This window comes from Pecten maximus, chromosome 11 (genome assembly GCF_902652985.1).
Source record: "Pecten maximus chromosome 11, xPecMax1.1, whole genome shotgun sequence".
NCBI lineage: Eukaryota > Metazoa > Mollusca > Bivalvia > Pectinida > Pectinidae > Pecten > Pecten maximus.
Genome location: NC_047025.1, coordinates 7832403 through 7854102, shown reverse-complemented (window position 1 = coordinate 7854102; position 21700 = coordinate 7832403). Strand labels below are relative to the sequence as shown.

The 21700-nt window shown below is 36.0% G+C and overlaps 1 protein-coding gene across 1 annotated transcript in view; it reads right to left on the bottom strand.

Moving 5' to 3' along the window:
• Nucleotides 1-21700, bottom strand: part of LOC117337813 (low-density lipoprotein receptor-related protein 4-like) — a 170870-nt gene that overhangs the window by 9544 nt on the left and 139626 nt on the right. Inside the window, exons 9-22 of the mRNA XM_033898935.1 lie at nucleotides 17850-17961; nucleotides 14426-14609; nucleotides 8337-8568; nucleotides 7342-7516; nucleotides 6857-6994; nucleotides 6243-6414; nucleotides 5571-5813; nucleotides 4812-5020; nucleotides 4287-4493; nucleotides 3660-3785; nucleotides 3085-3228; nucleotides 1872-2018; nucleotides 1289-1483; nucleotides 206-475 (exon numbers count right to left, since the gene is read on the bottom strand). Of these exons, the coding sequence (XP_033754826.1) occupies nucleotides 206-475; nucleotides 1289-1483; nucleotides 1872-2018; nucleotides 3085-3228; nucleotides 3660-3785; nucleotides 4287-4493; nucleotides 4812-5020; nucleotides 5571-5813; nucleotides 6243-6414; nucleotides 6857-6994; nucleotides 7342-7516; nucleotides 8337-8568; nucleotides 14426-14609; nucleotides 17850-17961 (2554 nt within the window). The remainder of the gene's footprint in view (nucleotides 1-205; nucleotides 476-1288; nucleotides 1484-1871; nucleotides 2019-3084; nucleotides 3229-3659; nucleotides 3786-4286; nucleotides 4494-4811; nucleotides 5021-5570; nucleotides 5814-6242; nucleotides 6415-6856; nucleotides 6995-7341; nucleotides 7517-8336; nucleotides 8569-14425; nucleotides 14610-17849; nucleotides 17962-21700) is intronic.

Below are 21700 nucleotides of genomic sequence, written 5' to 3'. Positions count from 1 at the left end.
ATATATTCACCCCATTCTAAATTTGCCCTAATCATTTCTAAGAAATGTCCTTTTCCCTCCATTTTAAAATCGCAAAAATTCATTTCGAAACTTTCAATACAGTTGCATCCCAAAACACTAGGGATTGATAGAGTTCCCCCAATTGTCTTTTCAATGCATTACCAGCCAAATTGTGAAATGGAAACATGTGTTTTCTAACACTCACCTTGAACTAAGACGTAGAATTTACACACAGTAATCTGTCCTGTAATATCATTAGCATCCATCAGTACCGTATGCTTGCCATCCTCTCCATTAGCTGTCCATTCCAGGACCAGTCTCCCGTCGACCTCTGGGTAGTTAGTGATGTAAGGAATTTGTATTCCACGTGAGTCATATGCTGACCATGTAACTGGTATGAAGGCCTTGCTCCTGGATGGTGGAACCTGGATAGTCAGCGTTTCCCTGGAGGGGCAGTTCTCAAAGTAGGGTGAACCTTTGGACAAAGAAAAAACTTAAGATTATGAATGTTCTGTAATAAATGGCTATCATTTTAGCTAAGATTGTTCCATTGAAACAGTAGGTTACTAATTGTGTCTTTTCCTAATCACTACAAATAGAAAGAGAAATCACATTCATATATCTAATATATCTTAAATTGATTCACATTGAACTAAGGAAATAGGTCCCACCTAATCAACTTTGGTATAATTTTATTTCACATCTCTATTTTATATAGGTAACGCAATAAAAAGAAAAATCTCCTAACTTAGAGTTACCTCCCTGTTCATAGTCTTCACCTTTCATTTTCATATTGTTCATTTAACATACAAGTACTGTAGAGCAAAAGCTGTTTCATGTATGTACATGTATTATAATTTTTTTGTAACAGAAATAAAGTTCTTGAGATGCAGTTGTCATTTTTAAATACTAATTTTCCAAACAACTTTGTTTCTGCAAAAAGAAAAATTAGGGAAATAACTCATTTCTGTAGTACCAAGCAGCTTTAATATTACATTAAAGTGTCAGAAACATGTATTACATGTAATCTGAATTCCTTTACCATCTCTGTGGTTATAATACTAAACATTCCTATCTTTTTTAATGATTTCAATGCTAAACAATTTTTTTTTACAATATCGATACTTTTAATGTTTTCCTCAGATGATATATCTGTTAAATAAATCGGTTTTCAAGAAAAAAACAAAAGTAAATAAATAAACATACAGGATTTCAGGTGGTCAGGTAGGCTTTACAGATACTTGGTATAAAAGCTACATATACAATATAGCAAGCGAAAAATTCTTACCTCTGTTGAGGGCGCCCTTCTTGTTGAACGGAGTCCATTTATTAGTGAAGCGTGGATCCCCAAGCATTTGTTCCTCGCCTGAGTCGTCTTTGCCCAGATTTCCCTTGGGCCACACCTTGTACGTGGGCTTTGGTTGAGAGGTGACAGGTGGCGGAGGTGGCACTTTCACCGTAACCACAGCCTCCTCCAAGCTGTCTGTAAACACGAGCAGACGACAGTTTTTATTGTCTGCTTTGATCGCTTATTATAGATCAAGCAACTTTAATTTGATTACTATTACTAAATATGGCAACAACAATGGGGGATATCACAAGGTCAAGATATTGTTCAACAACAAGATCATAGGATCAGGGAGAGGCAAATTCATCAAAGGTCACAGAACCAGAAAGGTCATAGAGATCAAGGGTTGTACCACAAGGTCACATAATTAGGTTAGTTTAACATATTTGAGAAGAAAATGCAAAAGGCCACTGAGCCAAGAGACAAATCTAACTATATTACAAAAAAAATTGAATGCAGGGTCACAAATGCATGAATAACCAACAGGCTCACGTAGATAATAATTAAGATACGACTAACTCACCATCACAGGGTTCATTTTGCGGTGGTGGCTGGCGGTTCCTACAGGAACAGGAAGTGGATCCAGTCTGTCCATGTGTGGTGGTGCGCAGCTCACAGGTGCTACATGTAGTATTAGCCATCCAGGACTTGTAGTAATTTTTGGGACAGGCTACAATACATAATACTTATATTACCACCTATATCAAATGCTCACGACAAAATTATTCTGGAACATTTTCTTCAGGCTTGCTAATGTAAATATCATAGAAGTTATATAACACAACTAATATGATATTTAAGAGTGTGACGTTTCGATGACTACACTGTCACCTTCATCAGACTAATGACCAATGTGACGCATACTAGCACTGACATATGTCAGAGATGGTAATAGACTCATCTGACTTTTAAGGATTGTTTCATCTCTATCATGATCCTTATTTTGACACCAAGATGGAAAAATAGTGTAACGAGAATCAAATAGAAACATTTTATGAGATGGTATTATGTACTGTAGTCAAATTGGCTATGCTTTGTTTAACACTTGGTCATGGTCTATGGCCCCCCTTGTCCTTTTTTTAGTAGGTCATCTACAAGGTCACAGATTCGTGAAGAGGCAATTATAAATCACAGAACCAGAAAGGTCATATAGGTCAAGGGTCATACCATACAGTCACCAAATCAGAAGTCTAATTAGACAAAAGATGCAAGGGATATGTTGCTACTGAAATGAAGTAAAAGTTCATGTATACCTTTCAAAAATGTAAACTTTATTTATATTACAATTGTTATACAAACATTTATTTATCACTCTTGGTGACCCAGATGGAAGCGTAAGTATGAGGGGTCTTAATTATGTTGAGAGGAAACCAGAGTACCCAGAGAAAGCCTCTGTGGTTGGGCAGGTGACCCCGTCCTTTTTATGTCCAATCTGGGAATCAAACCCCGGATGCCTAGGTGAAAGGCAAGTGTGTTACCACTGTGACATCGACCTAGCCCCAGTTTCCTCTAGGGTTAATAAATATCTCATTTATCAATATATGTAAGGTATGTGTTATATGTCACACCCGATTTTATTGTATTTGCAATAAAATCTTAGCGACACCAAAAGGTGTCGGATAATTCCACGTCTTCATATAGTAGTGTGCTCTGGCCCCTTCACCAGACATGGTGTCAGAGCCAGAGGAAACTCGGGCTACCATCGACCATCCAGACCAGTATATCTTTCTACACACCTGAACACTGTCTGAAGTCTGGTTGGTGTCCTGGTCTACACAGACAGTGAAAGGTTATGGTTGGTATGAGTCGAGCACACTGAGAGTTATCCCCACAACGACCACGACAATTCACCTCCTCCACAGCCTCCCAGGGTTCAGCCACTGCAACCATTTAAATACATCATATCATCTAACGTCAGCGGTCATTGATCTATAAAACTTAATCAATCTTTTTAAACCCTCTCCAAACAACAAATTAAAATATGCATGCATAACATTTTAAGATATAACTTTTGGTACATATATATAATCATAGAGATTTTTTTCCCTCAATATTTACAAAATTAAAATTTTACAACTACTGTTTTCAAAACTGATCTTATCTATAACTCACAGAGCCATACTAATCCATTTCATTCCTGAAATCATCATGATCACAAGAATTTTAATTTGACTTCAGAATTGTTTTCATATTGATATTTACATGCAGTTGTTAATTAACAAAATTGATATGGCTCATTAATAAGTTGTTAAAAATGCTCACAAAGAAAATTGCATTCAATGTATAGTAATTACACAATAACATCTGTTACCTTCTACACAGGTGAGAGCGTCGGGTGCGAGAGTGTGATGTTCTGGACATGTACAGTAAAGTGACCGTGGGATGGACACACAGTTGTTACTACAGTGGTTCTTTTCCGTCCGACATTCTCCACTCTCTGTAACCATAACAATTATGTAACCATAGCAACAACCAATACGGGATGGGTTTTTGCCATGTTCATGACACTCTCACTCATGTTTTATACTTGTATACTCAGTTGGTCGAGATTAAATTTCAGCCATTCAATGACCACCAAATTGTAACAGAAATTGTAGAATTTAAGGTCACACGTACCACCGTGGGGTAAATATAGATTATGATATACTGTCACTATATTATTTTGGTACACAATACAATTATAGCCTTTTGATAAGGTTGATACATGGTTTTATCAACCAGAAAAAAAAATTAACCGAGGATGAAGTTAATTCATGATCCATCTATTTTTAGAAACACCCAGTCAACCAGAAGTTTTTACCAGCATATTTGCACAGGCCGGTCAACATAACTTTTCATCAGGAATCATGTGACACTATTTTAGCCAATCAGAAAGTGTCAAAAATATGATTTCATAATAATCAAATTAATTGCATCATCAAATCTGAACTTTGTATACCTGTGAGATCGGTGGGATGATAATAGGAGAGTGAGGTTGGACGACTAAACTGGGATGATATTGTTGTATTCCAGCCGGTCTCAATGTCCAGTAGATCGACTGACCGTCGCTTTAGGTTGGTCATCAGAAGGTAGTTGGATAAAAAGGACATTTCGTATACTCCTACTGTAAACGGCTCAAATACATACAGTTCTTCTATGTTGGAACCTGAAAACATAAAGCCATATAGCAATTATGTTTTCAAAAATATATTTAAAAAAAAAAAAAAGAATAAATAGAAATTAAGAAATAAGAAAAAAATATATAAGAAAAAAACCCTAATCTCTTGCTAATTCTAGCTCACCAAATAACAGATGTAGCATATGCAATAAATCTACATATTTACACAGCTGTAAAAATCACAGCTTAATTCATTTATACTGAATTTTATTTCAAACTTTTTCTCACCTTCGTCTTAAATTCCACCATATTTATACACAAACATGCATTTTGATTCATTTGTACTTTGGGTATAAGCATACTTACCATCAAGGTCCATGCTGAGGACCCTTCCTCCCATGGCTGCCGCGTACAGCCTGTTGTCGTAAATGGCGAGAGAACTGGGCCACATGAGGCCCTGTTTAATTAGGACGTGGTGGTGGGTACCGCTGGTATGGGCCCGATGGATAGAGCCCTCGTGGGTGTCCTGATCTCCGGACATGTGTCTCTCTGGATACTCGGTCCAGAATATCCACCTTAACGCACAGAACATATATTTTAAAGCTCCATTGACATAAATGAGTTGTCTCCCTTGAGTTTATATACACATGTAGATTACTTGTCACGGAATATTGCAGTCTCTCATGACAAATACAGAAGTAAGGTAATTAAAATACAAAAGTAAGATCTTTTGAGCAGAACATTTCCTAATTATTATCAAGGAAACTATCTTTTAAGTTGATAAAGCTGTACAAAAAAGTTTGTGAAACATATGCATGGTCATATAGTAATGAAGATATTTATAATGGTTTAACTCCACGGAGATGGCTATTAAAATTAGCATTATTTTAATGCCTTAATACCAATCTTAAAGGTTTCATGAATGATCAGGTAAAAAGGAGACATGGTGCATATGATGTCTAAGGCTGATGACTTTTTACAGAAATTAATCAATTATGCTAGTGTAACAGTAAGTGGATTTTCTAATTTTAATTAAGATTGCTTTGGAAAACTTTCACAACATCTAACATAAAAAAATAAATGTAACTTGAATTAATTAGTCTCGAGTCCTTCAAACTTAATTACCTGCGCCTGGGGTACAGTAATACTGTCCTAGGTACAGCCCTGTTAACTGTCACGATAGCCTTGGTAGATATTGGCCCATGTTTCAACTTCATGCGCATGATACGGCCGTTGAGTGACTGGTCATAGGATGACCAGTATAGACGCTGTTTTTTCTCGTCTAGGGCCAAACCTCCAAGAGAAAAGTGACCACTGTCCAAAAGCTGAGTGGGATCTTTCACATTTCCGAGGGTCATGGAGAAAATTCTGTAAATTAGAGAAAAGGTAAGAAATGAAATGAAAGGTACCAATTTGTTAATAAATTGGACAGAGTAGATAAAAACTGTCCTTCCTTGCTCCAACTACTCCCTTCTGTACTGCAGAAATGGTTAAGTGATCGAAGCACTGAGCCATATATTTTTACAGCCCATGTAATCTTCCACTAACTATTCTTACCCTATATATATAATTTGTGAGCTAACATAGCCCCTTAGCTATTGGTAACAAAGGGATGAATCAATTATTACATGACTTCCGTTTTTATCCAGAAATCAGCTCCAGCCCACAAATAAGCCCCCTCCTTAACTTTTGACAGATTATCATCAATTTTAGAATTTTAAACTAAAAGTGATTCACAAATAAGCCTGATCCCAAAACTTTAAGACAAAACTTTTATGGTTAATTAATGATAAATACTTTGCACTGTCAATCCAGTAGACTGTGTTGTTGATGGAATCGTACACCACAGAAAGAATATCACTTTGGGAGTTGCCATGGTGGACGGTGTGGGGGCGTGGCTCCGAGTCTGGGTCCAGACTCAGCATCTGTATCAGGTTCAAATCAGCCACCAGCATAAAGTTCCTTGGACCTGGCAGGTACACAGGAAGACAATATAGATAAATTATGTCAAAGAAGAGGTCATGCTTATTGTGTTTTCATAATTAAGTACAGTTATACATTTGTATGAAAAATTAAATGTCATTAAATTATCATATTCTAAAGATGTGTTTAAGTTTAAATCATAAGCATTTAAAAGATAATATTTCAAATAAATTGAAATAAAATCATTTTTAAATATCTTGGTGAATTCTGTAAAATAATCACATTTGATTTAGCTGCGGAGACCAAAATGCAGAATCGTTAAATCCGGATAACGTTAAACATTATACAAAAGCTAGCAGCATAAAGCTGAGATGAACGAATCGAAGTTGGATTAGGAAAACTATCAATGCCTCAATTGTAGAAAGATGTGATTAAGATTCTCAACATTTTGCCAAGAGAATTGGATCGGAGAATATATGTAAACTTACGCTGGCAAGTTGATCCATCGTTGGTCATCATCATACCAGTTCCGTCCGGACAGATGCAATTGTATGGAGGAGACTTTGTGGTCACTCGGATACACTTGTGGCTACAGGGAGCCTCCTCACATGGGTCCTCATGTGGTGCTATAAGGTCAAGGTCATAGTGTCAAGGTAAACATCACAAGGTCAGCATCATAGAGTCACCATGGACATCAAAAAGGTCAGAAACCATATTTAATTTTAAGGTGATTTTCTGATTAAAACTTTTTAACCAGATGAACAAATTTTCCAATTGGACTCAATTATTGTAGTGTGTGCTTGATTCCACAAGGAAATTCATTCAAAATATCAGCTTCAGGTCGATATTATTGCATGGATAGTATAATTATGTAAATCATCTTAAAATTTGTGGACCAAGACAGATGAATTGTTATATTATGCATTTTATGGTAGGAACATAAAAATCTGTTGTAGCTATAACTTCAACTTACCAATGACTTCAATTCTCTTGGAGTAAGACAGTCCAGTGGCAATATGACCTTGAAAGTTTACTTCACTCTTTTTCAAAGTGTCAAGTTCAAGGACATACATATGACCTTGATCTTGGTCCTCATCATACGTGGAAACGTAGACAGATGTTGGTGATGAGGTGATGTCCAAAATGTTCTGTATAAAATAGAAAAATGTCATATATAACACAAGCCTATATCTATGGAGACATATTTACATATTGCCTTGATGTCATCCATGGAGCAAAAGATGTTACCCATCTAGAAAAACCTGGTCTTAATCTTGTACATTTTCGAGAGTCATTTTCCATTTTAAATCAAAATTTATTTTGTCATATTTTGACCTCATTTTATCAATCTTAAGACAGAATTACTACATGAACTGTGCATCCTTTGCTGTTTTTTTTCACAACCAGAAAATGAAATGGTTGTAAACAACTCTAAATGTCATCATGTTCAGCAAACTTTATGAAACAAGTGATCTCGTTGCCCACCATTAAATTATCTAAATTTTCACCGTTTAGACTCAAAATTGAATTGACACATCTTTTAAGGGACAAAGCGGAACCTTTGTGTGAAGTTTGAGAAATATCTCTCCAAGAAATAGTGCTGACAAACTTCAACTGTCAAAATCCAAGATGGCTGCCTATAGGCCATTTTGTTTTACTGATCAAACTCAAAATGGAATGGGTACAACTTAAGAGGAACCACAGAAAATTTAACCAACACATAAAGTTTGAGAAATATTCCTTCATCACTTTTCAATAAATAGCGATATTCTAATGCTGGTGGACTAAATTTTCTATTTTCCATGACTCTATAATTTTAATGGTTCAAAGTTGATATCTATAATCTTATAATTAAGGTTTTTGTCATGTACAGTCTCAGATTCCAAGACATATATAGTTTACTGCTAATAAAGCCAATTATATATATATATATTTACTTACTCCCCTTTAGCTGTTACACAAACTTACTGAAGATGTCTTCATGAGCGTAGTGACACTGCCATTAACAGAGTTGTAAGAAATCAGAGCTGAACTGTCTTTGGTTGCCGTGCCATCAGCTAGGTAAACAAGATTACCAAATATGGAAACAGCCAGTGGATTGGTCAAGAATTTCCCATCGATTAATGTTGTTGGCTGGGAGCCATCAAGGTTGGTCCTGAGGAGGCGGGGTTTATTTCCACCATCAACAACATACAGAAACCTGTCAAATTAAACAATAAAAACCAATTATTTTGTTTTTTGAAGGTTCATATGTTTTCAAACTTCTGTCAATCTCTGACTTATTGGTTAGCTAACTTACATAGTTTTCTGATTTAATTTTTTTCAGATACGATTATACCTAAATTTAACCCTAAAGTTAGCTTAATTATACTGACTGAAATCATGAACTTTGGTTTTATTAAAAGTAATTCAAAAATAAAACTTTATAATTCTCTATACTAGGTTTAATATGTATGGATCAAATACAGAGAGTTACTTCCCTTTGAACACTTGCTACAGAGGATGAATTTTTTACAGGTGCTAGTTTCTGCTTAATGTACATTTTTTCCATTTGATAACATTAATTGTCATGTACTTTCAGTGTTTTTTTAAAGTTAACACAAATTGGAGAAAAATTGTTTTAACCTTGAAAAATGTTTAGAGATTCAAAATTTAAAGTGAAACTGAGATAATCTGGATCATCAAAAATATTGGTCATATCATACTGTATGTAGTATATTGTTTAACTTACTTTGAATATTCATAATTTGTGATTATTAAAGTTCAGATGATCAAGATATCATGCAGTTCCAATATTGCATTGAAATAAAAAAATCATCTAAAAATGAAATTTAAAAATGTACCTTTTAAATTTGCAGTACATTTGAGTGCAAACTACACATTTATGAAGTACGGTATTCAGATTTAGAGTAAACTCTCACCAGAGTATAAAAAATACAGAGGTCTCAGGAACTGACTTATTATAAATGCAACACTGAACTCGTTGAATTAAAACCATGTGCTAATTAAGGGTTCATTAGATATATCTTATTTTGTTTATTTTCAACAATATTTTTATTTCATACTCAAAACATGTACAGATATTTTTATGGGATGAAAAACAAGTTTAGAGCTTATATTAATTCCTTTCCTTTGTTTATATATATATTATAATCCCAATCAGTCATTGTAAAATGCAATACTAAAGTTTGCATTTAATAGTGTTAATTATGATTTTAGAATAAGTCGATGATGACTTGACATCAGAATCAAGACAGCTGACATGACATCATGACACTGCATGGAGACAAATGATGTCAAGATGTCAATGGAAATTTGACAGTAGTCAAAGAATTCTGAAAGTGCACTGGTCATTTAGAATATTATAAAAAGTAAATTTAACTGTCTTAACACAGTAATATTGCCGTCTCAAAGTACATGTATATAGTTCACAAATTACTTTCCGTGGTTATGTATATTTCATTGAAATCATAAAAAAAATCTTTAATCTGCACATAATTTATAAACTATTTTTGAAATGTATCCCAGAAACCTTTATATGAATTTTAGAAATCAATGTAATAGCTAAAAAAATCCATGATATGTAGAGTATGTTTAAAATTCTATATGCAAAAACATTATTGAGGTACATAAGGACTTAGGTGGTTTTGATTACTTAAGTAATTTTGTAAAACATTTAAAACGATTCTTTCTCATGTCTACAACAGATTTACAAAGAAATTTGTTTTTAAATTGAATTTGGACGGCAGGGTATTTATAGCTGCGGAAATGGAATTAATTCAATGTGTTGTGTAGGGGGACTGGAGACGATTAAAGGCCCCATGGGATACCCACAATTGGAGGAACAATACACCGCGACAGATGCGGGAGTCGCGGGAGTCGCGGCCAAGCACGACCTCACCCTAAACACAATGTGTCATAATCATGGACTTGGGAACTCGACAAGGGAACCATTCGGGCATGCCTTGTCAACTTTGTGTCTCTATATATCAATATCTGAAGTCACTATCTTTAAAATGTTGAAAAGAAGGTGACGTACTCTACACTTTAAAATTAAAACGGAGAATTTTTTATTTTTATTCTCTGAGAAAGTCTGTTAGAAAATCTGTTCAGCTCGGGGTTCAGGACAGAAGTTTCACACCTGACTAGTGATGCTCAGTTAGTAGGCCCTATAATGAACAGATAACACAGTAACCATTGAAATTTAACGTAGTTCAAGGAGAGCCAATCAGAATTACTGTTATATATTAGAAAACAGCTCTTTGTTGCAAAAATAACCACAGCATCACGGCTACCTATTGAAACCCAGGGTAAAAAAGTGTGTTTCTGAGCTCGCACATATTTATGACATGTGTGCGGATTCCCTGGACAACGACAACATAACCGATACCAGTGGGTCCTCTTGGCTTTCCCAGCTGTTAATGTCACAGTTTAAATTGGTGTTAGAACACCACCCTGACTTAATCCACAGATGTAACAATTGCAGTATTCAACATGAGTATCGTCATCGTTTTTATTAATATTAATATACTCGACTAGCATTAGCGGGTGCAGCAGAGTTCACATACTGGAATCTATATTGCAACACATGTATACCGATATTTTAACAAAAAAAAGTTGCAATATCTTAAGGTATTTTAAAATACATAGTCTAAATTTGGCATTGCATTGAAGTAAGTATTGAAATCATCATTGTTATGAAACTCCCACAGTAACCCTCAAACCAAGAATCAGTTACCATGCATAGTACAATCATCATGGATGCTTTATGTTAACACGTCAACAGTGACTAATTGCAACAAAAACTTAACATTTAGAAACCAATGCTGATGATGACACCTACACCAGGGAGACGACATAAGCTCCCTCTCTCTTCAAGAGGAGAGCTAAAAATTGTACAAACTCAATGCAGTTTTTATTTCATCAGTCTATCTAATCTACTGCTTCAGTATATCTGTCTTATAATAAGCCCATATATATATCTGATAATAAGCCCATGTATGATAATAAGCCCATGTCTGGTAATAACCCCATATCTGGTAATAAGCCCATGTATGATAATTATTTTAAACACCATGTCTGGTAATAAGCCCATATCTGGTACATGTAATAAGACCATGTATGATAGTAACACCATGTCTGGTAATAAGCCTATATATGATAGTAACACATTGTCTGGTTATAAACCCATGTATGAAAGTAACACCATGTCTGGTAATAAGCCCATGTATGATAGTAACACCATGTCTGGTAATAAGCCCATGTATGATAGTAACACAATATCTGGTAATAAGCCCATGTATGATAGTAGCACCGTGTCTGGTAATAAGCCCATGTATGATAATTATTTTAAACACCATGTCTGGTAATAAGCCTATGTACGATAGTAACACCATGTCTGGTAATAAGCCCATGTATGATAGTAACACCATATCTGGTAATAAGCCCATGTATGATAGTAACACCATGTCTGGTAATAAGCCCATGTATGATTAAAAGTAACACCATGCCTGGTAATAAGCTCATGTATGATAGTAACACCATGTCTGGTAATAAGCCCATGTATGATAGTAACACCATGTCTGGTAATAAGCCCATGTCTGATAGTAACACCATGTCTGGTAATAAGCCCATGTATGATAGTAACACCATGTCTGGTAATAAGCCTATGTATGATAACAACACCATGTCTGGTAATAAGCCTATGTATGATAGTAACACCATGTCTGGTAATAAGCCCATGTATGATAGTAACGCCATGCCTGGTAATAAGCCCATGTCTGGTAATAAACCCATGTCTGGTAATAAGCCCATGTATGATAGTAACACCATATCTGGTAATAAGCTTATGTCTGGTAACAAACCCATGTGTGGTAATAAGCCCATGTATGATAGTAACACCATGTCTGGTAATAAGCCCATGTATGATAGTAACACCATGTCTGGTAATAAGCCCATGTATGATAGTAACACCATGTCTGGTAATAAGCCCATGTATGATAGTAACACCATGTCTGGTAATAAACCAATGTCTGGTAATAAGCCCATGTATGCTAGTAACACCATGTCTGGTAATAAGCCCATGTATGATAGTAACACCATGTCTGGTAATAAGCCCATGTATGATAGTAACACCATGTCTGGTAATAAGCCCATGTATGATAGTAACACCATGTCTGGTAATAAACCAATGTCTGGTAATAAGCCCATGTATGCTAGTAACACCATGCCTGGTAATAAGCCCATGTATGATAGTAACACCATGTCTGGTAATAAGCCCACCATGCAGTGTTTATAGCATTTCAGTGAATACAAACTGTCATTGTCAAGTGTAATAGATTGACTCTCTGTATGAATATGCTGTATCAAGGTGTAAATTGCCCCCTCTATATCTCTCAGGATATATATGAATGTCTATTATGACAGATTTATATAAACCTATCAGGGAATAGAACAGTCAAATCTCTGATTGGACAGGAAAAGATGTCATGTGATTAAGTCATGTAGGTTAATTTTCTCATCCAGCTTCCTCCAACATTAAAATGACTGCTGTTTTCCCTCCGATCCGATAAGTGTATAAAATTCACTGTAAAAGAACTCTTATATAGACTATTCTCTACTGTGGCTGACATGAAATATGTAATATTTTCAACAATTTTATTTGTCCATAACACACTTCAATATGTAGCATTGATTAACAGTTTACATTAATTAACCGTAAATATATATATATATGAAACAATTAACTTAAGGATTTGCTCGTTTTTCATCCCTTTGGGCCTTTTATAGACAGATTAGTGACCTTGTGTTATAATTTTTATAATCAAATTTTCATTTCTCTTTGTTTGATTTTGTAGGATTTTTAAAGCTTTTTTGAGCATGAATGGTAAAAAATTGCTTTTCCCCGGATGAGTCAAACTCAACTGCTCCAATCTGTAATTACGGTTGTTAACAGAACAGACAACTAATTGTATTTATTTGTGACAAATCTGCCGATGGATTAAATATTTGTGAGGACAATTAAATATTGAAAAATGTGTATGAATATGACTAAATCGTTGGAGCTCCCGTAATTGTCCCCAGAAATAGAGTAGGGTTATGTAACCATGACAACTGGTGGGGAACGACAGGCAATGTTGTGTAAGCTGATATTTATTGGGGCCAGATGCTGTAAATTTCTTTCCAGTTAAGGTCAATTAATCTCCAGAATTTCAATTGCAATTTTTATGTTGATTTAAGTATTTGTGAGAATCCCTGGCTAGGAAAAGATCACTTTAAAAAAATATATTTAAAACACATGCAGGTGGCAACAATAGCACAAAAGATAATTTGGTAAAGAGTTAGATCTCTGAATTACGAAGGCTGGGAATAAAAGGACATCATCATTTATATAATGAATCATTGTTTTGGAACAAAATAATATTTATATCTGTATATCAATGAAACATTATTGTGGCCAATTAAACTAAATATTATTGTGAGAGCGGGTACTTTTTATGCAGGAGGTACATATTATGCACTACAAACATGTAGGCTATAAAAAAATATTTTGTTCATACAAATAATTCATTGTTCAAATGCAACATTTTTTTATTATGGCTGCTGTTCTCATGTAGCCATCAATTTCTATATAGCTGGGGAGGCATACAGACATACTAGCCCTCTGAATACTTGGTTTCCAAAATAAAACCTCACATTTGAAGACCTATTATGCAGAATTTCTGTTGACCTAGCTAAGTAATTTTAGATTTTTATTTTTGAGAGTTTCTTAAATTTTGTGTACTGAAAGAAAATCTCAAAATTAAATCCACGGAAAAGAAATGTTCACAGTTAACAATGTTCTGTTTGATAACAATTGTTTTGGAAAATACATTATTTTCAGTTCAAACATTTCATAAAACTCCGGCAATTTGAGATCATAGAAAAAAAACCTCTTCTGTATGCCTTTAAATCAGTGAATCAAATCACTCAGCACTGGAAATGGTTAATTTCAGTCAAACTTTAAGAGAAATTTAAAACTTATTCTTTGTGATCGTCAAACATCTTGATATATTTACCCTTTGTGATGGTCAATTGCAATCTTCCTTGGTTGTTGAACATCGGTGACAACTGTTCGTCTGACCCGTCCATCCAAGCTGACCATTTCAACACGGTGCCATGGGAAAATACTGCCTGCAAATGTCTGAGACTGACCGCTGTTGGTGAAGTACAGAAACTGACCAATCCAATCCAAAGCCAGACCTACAAGGTCAAATCATCCCATGCAATTAAAAAAAAATTGTCAAAATACCGGTAATTAAGTTTTCTGTGTTAGGTGATAAAACGCATCTGTTTTCATTAGTTTTTATGGGATTTTATGAAATCATGGGGACACCAAGTTTTGCAAAAAATAAAAATCTTTGTTTCCTAAAATCTCATGAAATGAACACTCAATTTAGGATCCTTAAATTCACATGCATATATAATTACTTGCTATAATTTTTCAAATTAAAACTTTGTTGATAGGATCACTAAAATCCAGCCAAATCTTGATGTTACAAATTAATACTACAGATTGTTAATAAGGAACAAATTGTGCTTAATTATTACTTTTGAGGGGTCCACAAGATATTTTGTACACAAGCTTTAATGTTGCCAGTTTGATGCACACACACAGAGGTAATAGCGGACACCGTTGTTTGCTATATAAATCATGCAGTCCCTTTTACTGAGAGTGCTAGCCAGGGTATACTCTTTGTTGGAAGATTTTAACTTGTCCTAACAATGGGACCTTCAAAGGACTATAAAAAGTCTATATAATATTTTGGGATTCCAAACTTCATCATACAACCCACAATTCAGAAAAACCTAGTTATGGAAATGATATTACTCTATAGATTCTGAACTTCAACATACAACCCACAATTCAGAACAAGCAGCCCAAGGCCCTTAACAGTCACCTGACTCTAAATTAAACACCCTTATACTATTGAAGTAACGCATTCTCTGTAGCGAGTATAGTGGCACTGTTGGCCATGGTGGCAATCTTGGAATTTGGATCAATCCAAAAAATAACAACACTTGGTGAGGACCTTCTCAGGATCATTTCTGGTAAGTTAGAGCTGAATCCCATCGGTGGAATTTGAGAAGAAGTTTAAAATAGGTGTTTTTCAGGAAAACCAAGATAGTGCAATCATGTTACAAAATGGCCACCATGGCTGCCATGTCAAAGCTTTTACGAGGCCGAAAAATAACAACACTTTGTTGGCGATCTCCTTCCTTAACATCCTCACCAATTTCCAGCTCAATGGCACCAGTGGAACTGGAGAAGGAGTTTAAAATGTGTTTTTCAAGATGGCTGCCATGGTGGCCATTTTGGATTTCAGACTGACCCAATAAATAACACTTGGTCAGGACCATCTCGGGATCATTTCTGGTAAGTACATGTAAGAGCTGAATCCCACAAGTGGAATTTGAGAAGAAGCTTGAAATAGGTGTTGTTCAGGAAAACCATGATTGCGCAATCATGTTACAAAATGGCTGCAGTGGCAGCCATGTCAAAGTTTTTATGAGGCCGAAAAATAACAACACTTTGTTGACTCTCTTTCCTTAACATCCTTTGGGTCAGATGACCTAAAAACCTATCTATGGAAAAGATATATACTCTTTGGATTTCAAATTTTATCATACATTCCACAGTTCAGAAAAACCTAGCTATATAAATGATATTACAAACACTATGTAATAGATTTATATAAATATCTAAACACTTTCAAATCCTTGAGTAACATAACCTTGAAATTGGCTTGAATTTTGGAAATTTTTTAAGTCAGCTTGATAGCCATTGCATAGAAGGCTAAATGGCACAATTCTATGACCTTGAGGTTTTTCGGTTATTCAGATGTCCTTTCACAGCAAAAAAAACGATGGCACACAGAGAGACAAATGGACACAAGCAGAATATGTGACACCTCAATAGCATCAACTCACTCATTGGACTGTGAGCTGAAACCAAACAACGATTTCTCACAGAAGATAGAGCTAGTAGAAGAATGCTGACTGTTAGATTGGTAGCACTTTGTTTCAAAGTGTTAATTCATTCTGATTTCTAGTCTTTTTTTTTTCTTTCAGAGCAAAGAGTGTGAAATATCTATAGTCATTAAAGTTCAATTATAGCATTGCGCTCCTCAACATGTGGAATTCTAGAGTGCAGACATATTAAATTGCTTTAGTAGCCACCCTACCAAGGGACATATCAATTCTTATTACCTATAGTTTTAATCCAATCGATGGTCCCCTTACGTAAATGTACGAGGAAAGTAAAGGTGTACACGGACATCTAATCCTGATCAACATGATATACCAGGCCTTGTTTCGACACCTCTGTTTTCTACAATTGACGATTTATATGTATCACGTCTAGGTCAAGTATGACAAATGTACCATCTACAATTGATGATTATTAATCACAAGGCCCTAGTCTGGTCTGGATGTCTAATCACAAATCAGGGTCCAATCTGACGTTTTAATATCTGATCTACTATGGACTTTTCTATTCTTAAGGTCATTTCTTTCAATGGTTCAAATTTTCATGATTCTACCCTTCATTGGATATAAACCGCAGTTGATTGCACTAGACTATACACTTTGTTATGATCCAGGGGTCAACTCAGTGAAAAATCCTCGTTTCAATTAGAGGCTCTTTGATTGGCCCCATCACATTCTCCTATGGGAATTCCAACCAATCAGATTGAAGGTAACATACGCTTTTTAGAAGATCCATGTCAACAACTGTGAGTTGTCTCGAAAATATGTTGTCTCGAAAATATGTTCCAGGATTTAACATCAACAGATTTCAACCATTTCAGCAGAAAAGTATTTATACTCTTTTGTCTGAGATGTACATCTCCTGATCAATTAAATGTTTTAAAATTAGACCTTGATGATGGAAAAGCTTGTTATAAGGAATTTCAGCCGAGGTGAACACTGCGAAATTGAATTGTTCAATTTTGATACTATTATTTAGCATATACACGCACAATTTACATGTTATGCATGGGAGCTTATTGTAAAGTAAATACTATATATCATTTCAAGGCTATACATTTGATGCAGATCTGGTTAATCTGTTTGATCTGTTTTCAGGATAAGTTTAAACTTTCAAAGCCTATAATTATAAATGTATCTGTATACCCTTAGGGCATCACCATCTTGGTTGCAGATGAATAGGCTTTGAACAACAGAGGTCAGAGGTCAGGGCGAGCAATTGCATGTATACCGAGTTAGGTAAAGTTTATTGGATAAGGCAAAGCTCTATTTAATTAGTACATAGTGCTGTGGCAAGCACTTAACAGTTCTTGCTCAGCTTCAGAAGACAGGGTGCAATTAACCTTTCCTGATTCAAAGCTGCGACATAAATTCAAATCTAAAACGACATTCATTTTGTCCCAGAGGACAGTCAGTTAGTGCTTGGAACTCTTTGGGTAGGAAGATGCATCTTACCATCAACATAACCTAGACCGTCCTTCTCCTTGAGGAACTCTTCCTTGTTCTTTCCTTGTAAGTTAGACCTGTAGATGGCGCTGGGTCCTTCCCGATTACTCCAGTACACCATCTGCGGGAAAAACGCATTAACTTCAATATGCCTTACCTTTGAGATATCGTGACTTAAAGATAATGTATTTCAAAGAAAATTATTACTTAATTTAAATAAAGGTCCTAAATAAAATGTTTCTTTAAAACTGTGCTTCCCTATGGTTCAAGATTTTCCTGAGTAAGTTAAGGCGTTCTTACAAGGAGTGTTTTCTTTTTGCTCTTTTATATTTGAAGTAACGTAGATGTACTTTTCATAGTGTAACATGAAAGAGAGTAGTGTTCCTCCAATGGGGATCGAACCAGCGACCTTCAGCTTACTGGTCCGCCGCTCTACCGACTAAGCTAAAGGGAAATTCCCCTCGCGCGAATGTACACTATTTACAATTAAAATCTGCCACAATAGCCTAAGAGTGTTGTCCCTAAAATTGCTCTGACAGCTCTAGATTATCACTATAGAGGTTACAAGTTCAAGTTCCCATATATTCACTTACATAACTATACTGTTTAATTGCCAAAAGGCAATAAAGTCCATTTTCTAAGCTGGATTTGAAGCAATTATTGAAAAGTGATATATATATATATCTTTATGTTATAGAAAGTGATATTCCTCATGATGCAGATTTCATGTCAGCATGAAAACACTCCTTCGAATGTTCAAACAATTTTATTGATATCGTTTGTTCCACTATCATAGTAGCATTATTGACATGGGACACAATTTTACATAAAGGATGAGGGTTACCACGGAAACTACCAGCATCATGTAAGTCTAGATTAGCTGAAAAGGGCAATTTCTACAGTTGCCATGCCTACATAAACACATTTAGAATACCTAAAGTACTATATACCCTTAATCTATCTGGTACAGTGTTTAAATTCTATACATCAGTCATTTTAATTATTAAAACTCAGATGTGGTGTATTGGAAAGTACATTGTGTTGTGGTGACTTGTGGTGACAGTATATCAGGTTGTGTGTGGTGACTTGTGGTGACAGTATATTAGGTTGTGGTGACTTGTGGTGACAGTATATTAGGTTGTGGTGACTTGTGGTGACAGTATATTAGGTTGTGGTGACTTGTGGTGACAGTATATTAGGTTGTGGTGATTTGTGGTGACAGTATATCAGGTTGTGTGTGGTGACTTGTGGTGACAGTATATTAGGTTGTGGTGACTTGTGGTGACAGTATATTAGGTTGTGGTGACTTGTGGTGATAGTATATTAGGTTGTGGTGACTTGTGGTGACAGTATATTATGTTGTGGTGACTTGTGGTGACAGTATATTATGTTGTGGTGACTTGTGGTGACAGTATATTATGTTGTGGTGACTTGTGGTGACAGTATATTATGTTGTGGTGACTTGTGGTGACAGTACATTATGTTGTGGTGACTTGTGGTGACAGGATATTAGGTTGTGGTGACTTGTAGTGACAGTATATTATGTTGTGGTGACAGTATATTAGGTGTGGTGATTGTGTTGGACAGTATATCCAGGTTTGTGTGGTGGTGACTTGTGGTGACCAGTATATCAGGTGTGGTGACTTGTGGTGACAGTATATCAGGTTGTGGTGACCTGTGGTGACAGTATATTAGGTTGTGGGTGACAGTATATTAGGTTGTGGTGATTTGTGGTGACAGTATATCAGGTTGTGTGTGGTGACTTGTTGTGACAATATATATTAAGTTATTGTGATTTGTGGTGACAGTATATCAGGTTGTGGTGGCTTGTGGTGACAGTATATCAGGTTGTGGTGACTTGTGGTGACAGTATATTAGGTTGTGGTGACTTGTGGTGACAGTATATTAGGTTGTGGTGATTTGTGGTGACCAGTTATACTAGGTTGTGTGTGGTGACTTGTGGTGACAGTATATCAGGTTGTGGTGACTTGTGGTGACAGGTTATTAGGTTGTGGTGACTTGTGGTGACAGTATATTATGTTGTGGTGACTTGTGGTGACAGTATATTAGGTTGTTGTGGTGACTTGTGGTGACAGTATATCAGGTTGTGGTGACTTGTGGTGACAGTATATAAGGTTGTGGTGACTTGTGGTGACAGTATATTATGTTGTGGTGACTTGTGGTGACAGTATATTAGGTTGTGGTGACTTGTGGTGACAGTATATTATGTTGTGGTGACTTGTGGTGACAGTATATTAGGTTGTTGTGATGACTTGTGGTGACAGTATATTATGTTGTGGTGACTTGTGGTGACAGGATATTATGTTGTGTGTGGTGACTTGTTGGACAGTATATATTAAGTTATTGTGACTTGTGGTGACAGTATATAAGGTTGTGGTGACTTGTGGTGACAGTATATCAGGTTGTGTGTGGTGACTTGTGGTGACAGTATATCAGGTTGTGGTGACTTGTGGTGACAGTATATCAGGTTGTGGTGACTTGTGGTGACAGTATATCAGGTTGTGGTGATTTGTGGTGACAGTATATCAGGTTGTGTGTGGTGACTTGTGGTGACAGTATATCAGGTTGTGGTGACTTGTGGTGACAGTATATCAGGTTGTGGTGACTTGTGGTGACAGTATATCAGGTTGTGTGTGGTGATTTGTGGTGACAGTATATTAGGTTGTGGTGATTTGTGGTGACAGTATATCAGGTTGTGTGTGGTGACTTGTGACAGTATATATTAAGTTATTGTGACTTGTGGTGACAGTATATCAGGTTGTGGTGACTTGTGGTGACAGTATATCAGGTTGTGTGTGGTGACTTGTTGGACAGTATATATTAAGTTATTGTGACTTGTGGTGACAGTATATCAGGTTGTGGTGACTTGTGGTGACAGTATATCAGGTTGTGGTGACTTGTGGTGACAGAATATTAGGTTGTGGTGACTTGTGGTGACAGAATATTAGGTTGTGGTGACTTCTGGTGACAGTATATTAGTTTGTGGGGACTTGTGGTAGTATATTAGGTTGTGGTGACAGTACATTATGTTGTGGTGACTTGTGGTGACAGTATATTAGGTTGTGGTGACTTGTGGTGACAGTATATCAGGTTGTGGTGACTTGTGGTAGTATATTAGGTTGTGGTGACAGTATATTAGGTTGTGGTGACTTGTGGTGACAGTATATTAGGTTGTGGTGACTTGTGGTAGTATATTAGGTTGTGGTGACAGTACATTATGTTGTGGTGACTTGTGGTGACAGTATATTAGGTTGTGGTGACTTGTGGTGACAGTATATTAGGTTGTGGTGACAGTATATTAGGTTGTGGTGACTTGTGGTGACAGTATATCAGGTTGTGGTGACTTGTGGTGACAGTATATCAGGTTGTGTGTGGTGACTTGTGGTGACAGTATATCAGGTTGTGGTGACTTGTGGTGACAGTATATCAGGTTGTGGTGACTTGTGGTGACAGTATATCAGGTTGTGTGTGGTGATTTGTGGTGACAGTATATTAGGTTGTGGTGATTTGTGGTGACAGTATATCAGGTTGTGTGTGGTGACTTGTGACAGTATATATTAAGTTATTGTGACTTGTGGTGACAGTATATCAGGTTGTGGTGACTTGTGGTGACAGTATATCAGGTTGTGTGTGGTGACTTGTTGGACAGTATATATTAAGTTATTGTGACTTGTGGTGACAGTATATCAGGTTGTGGTGACTTGTGGTGACAGTATATCAGGTTGTGGTGACTTGTGGTGACAGAATATTAGGTTGTGGTGACTTGTGGTGACAGAATATTAGGTTGTGGTGACTTCTGGTGACAGTATATTAGTTTGTGGGGACTTGTGGTAGTATAT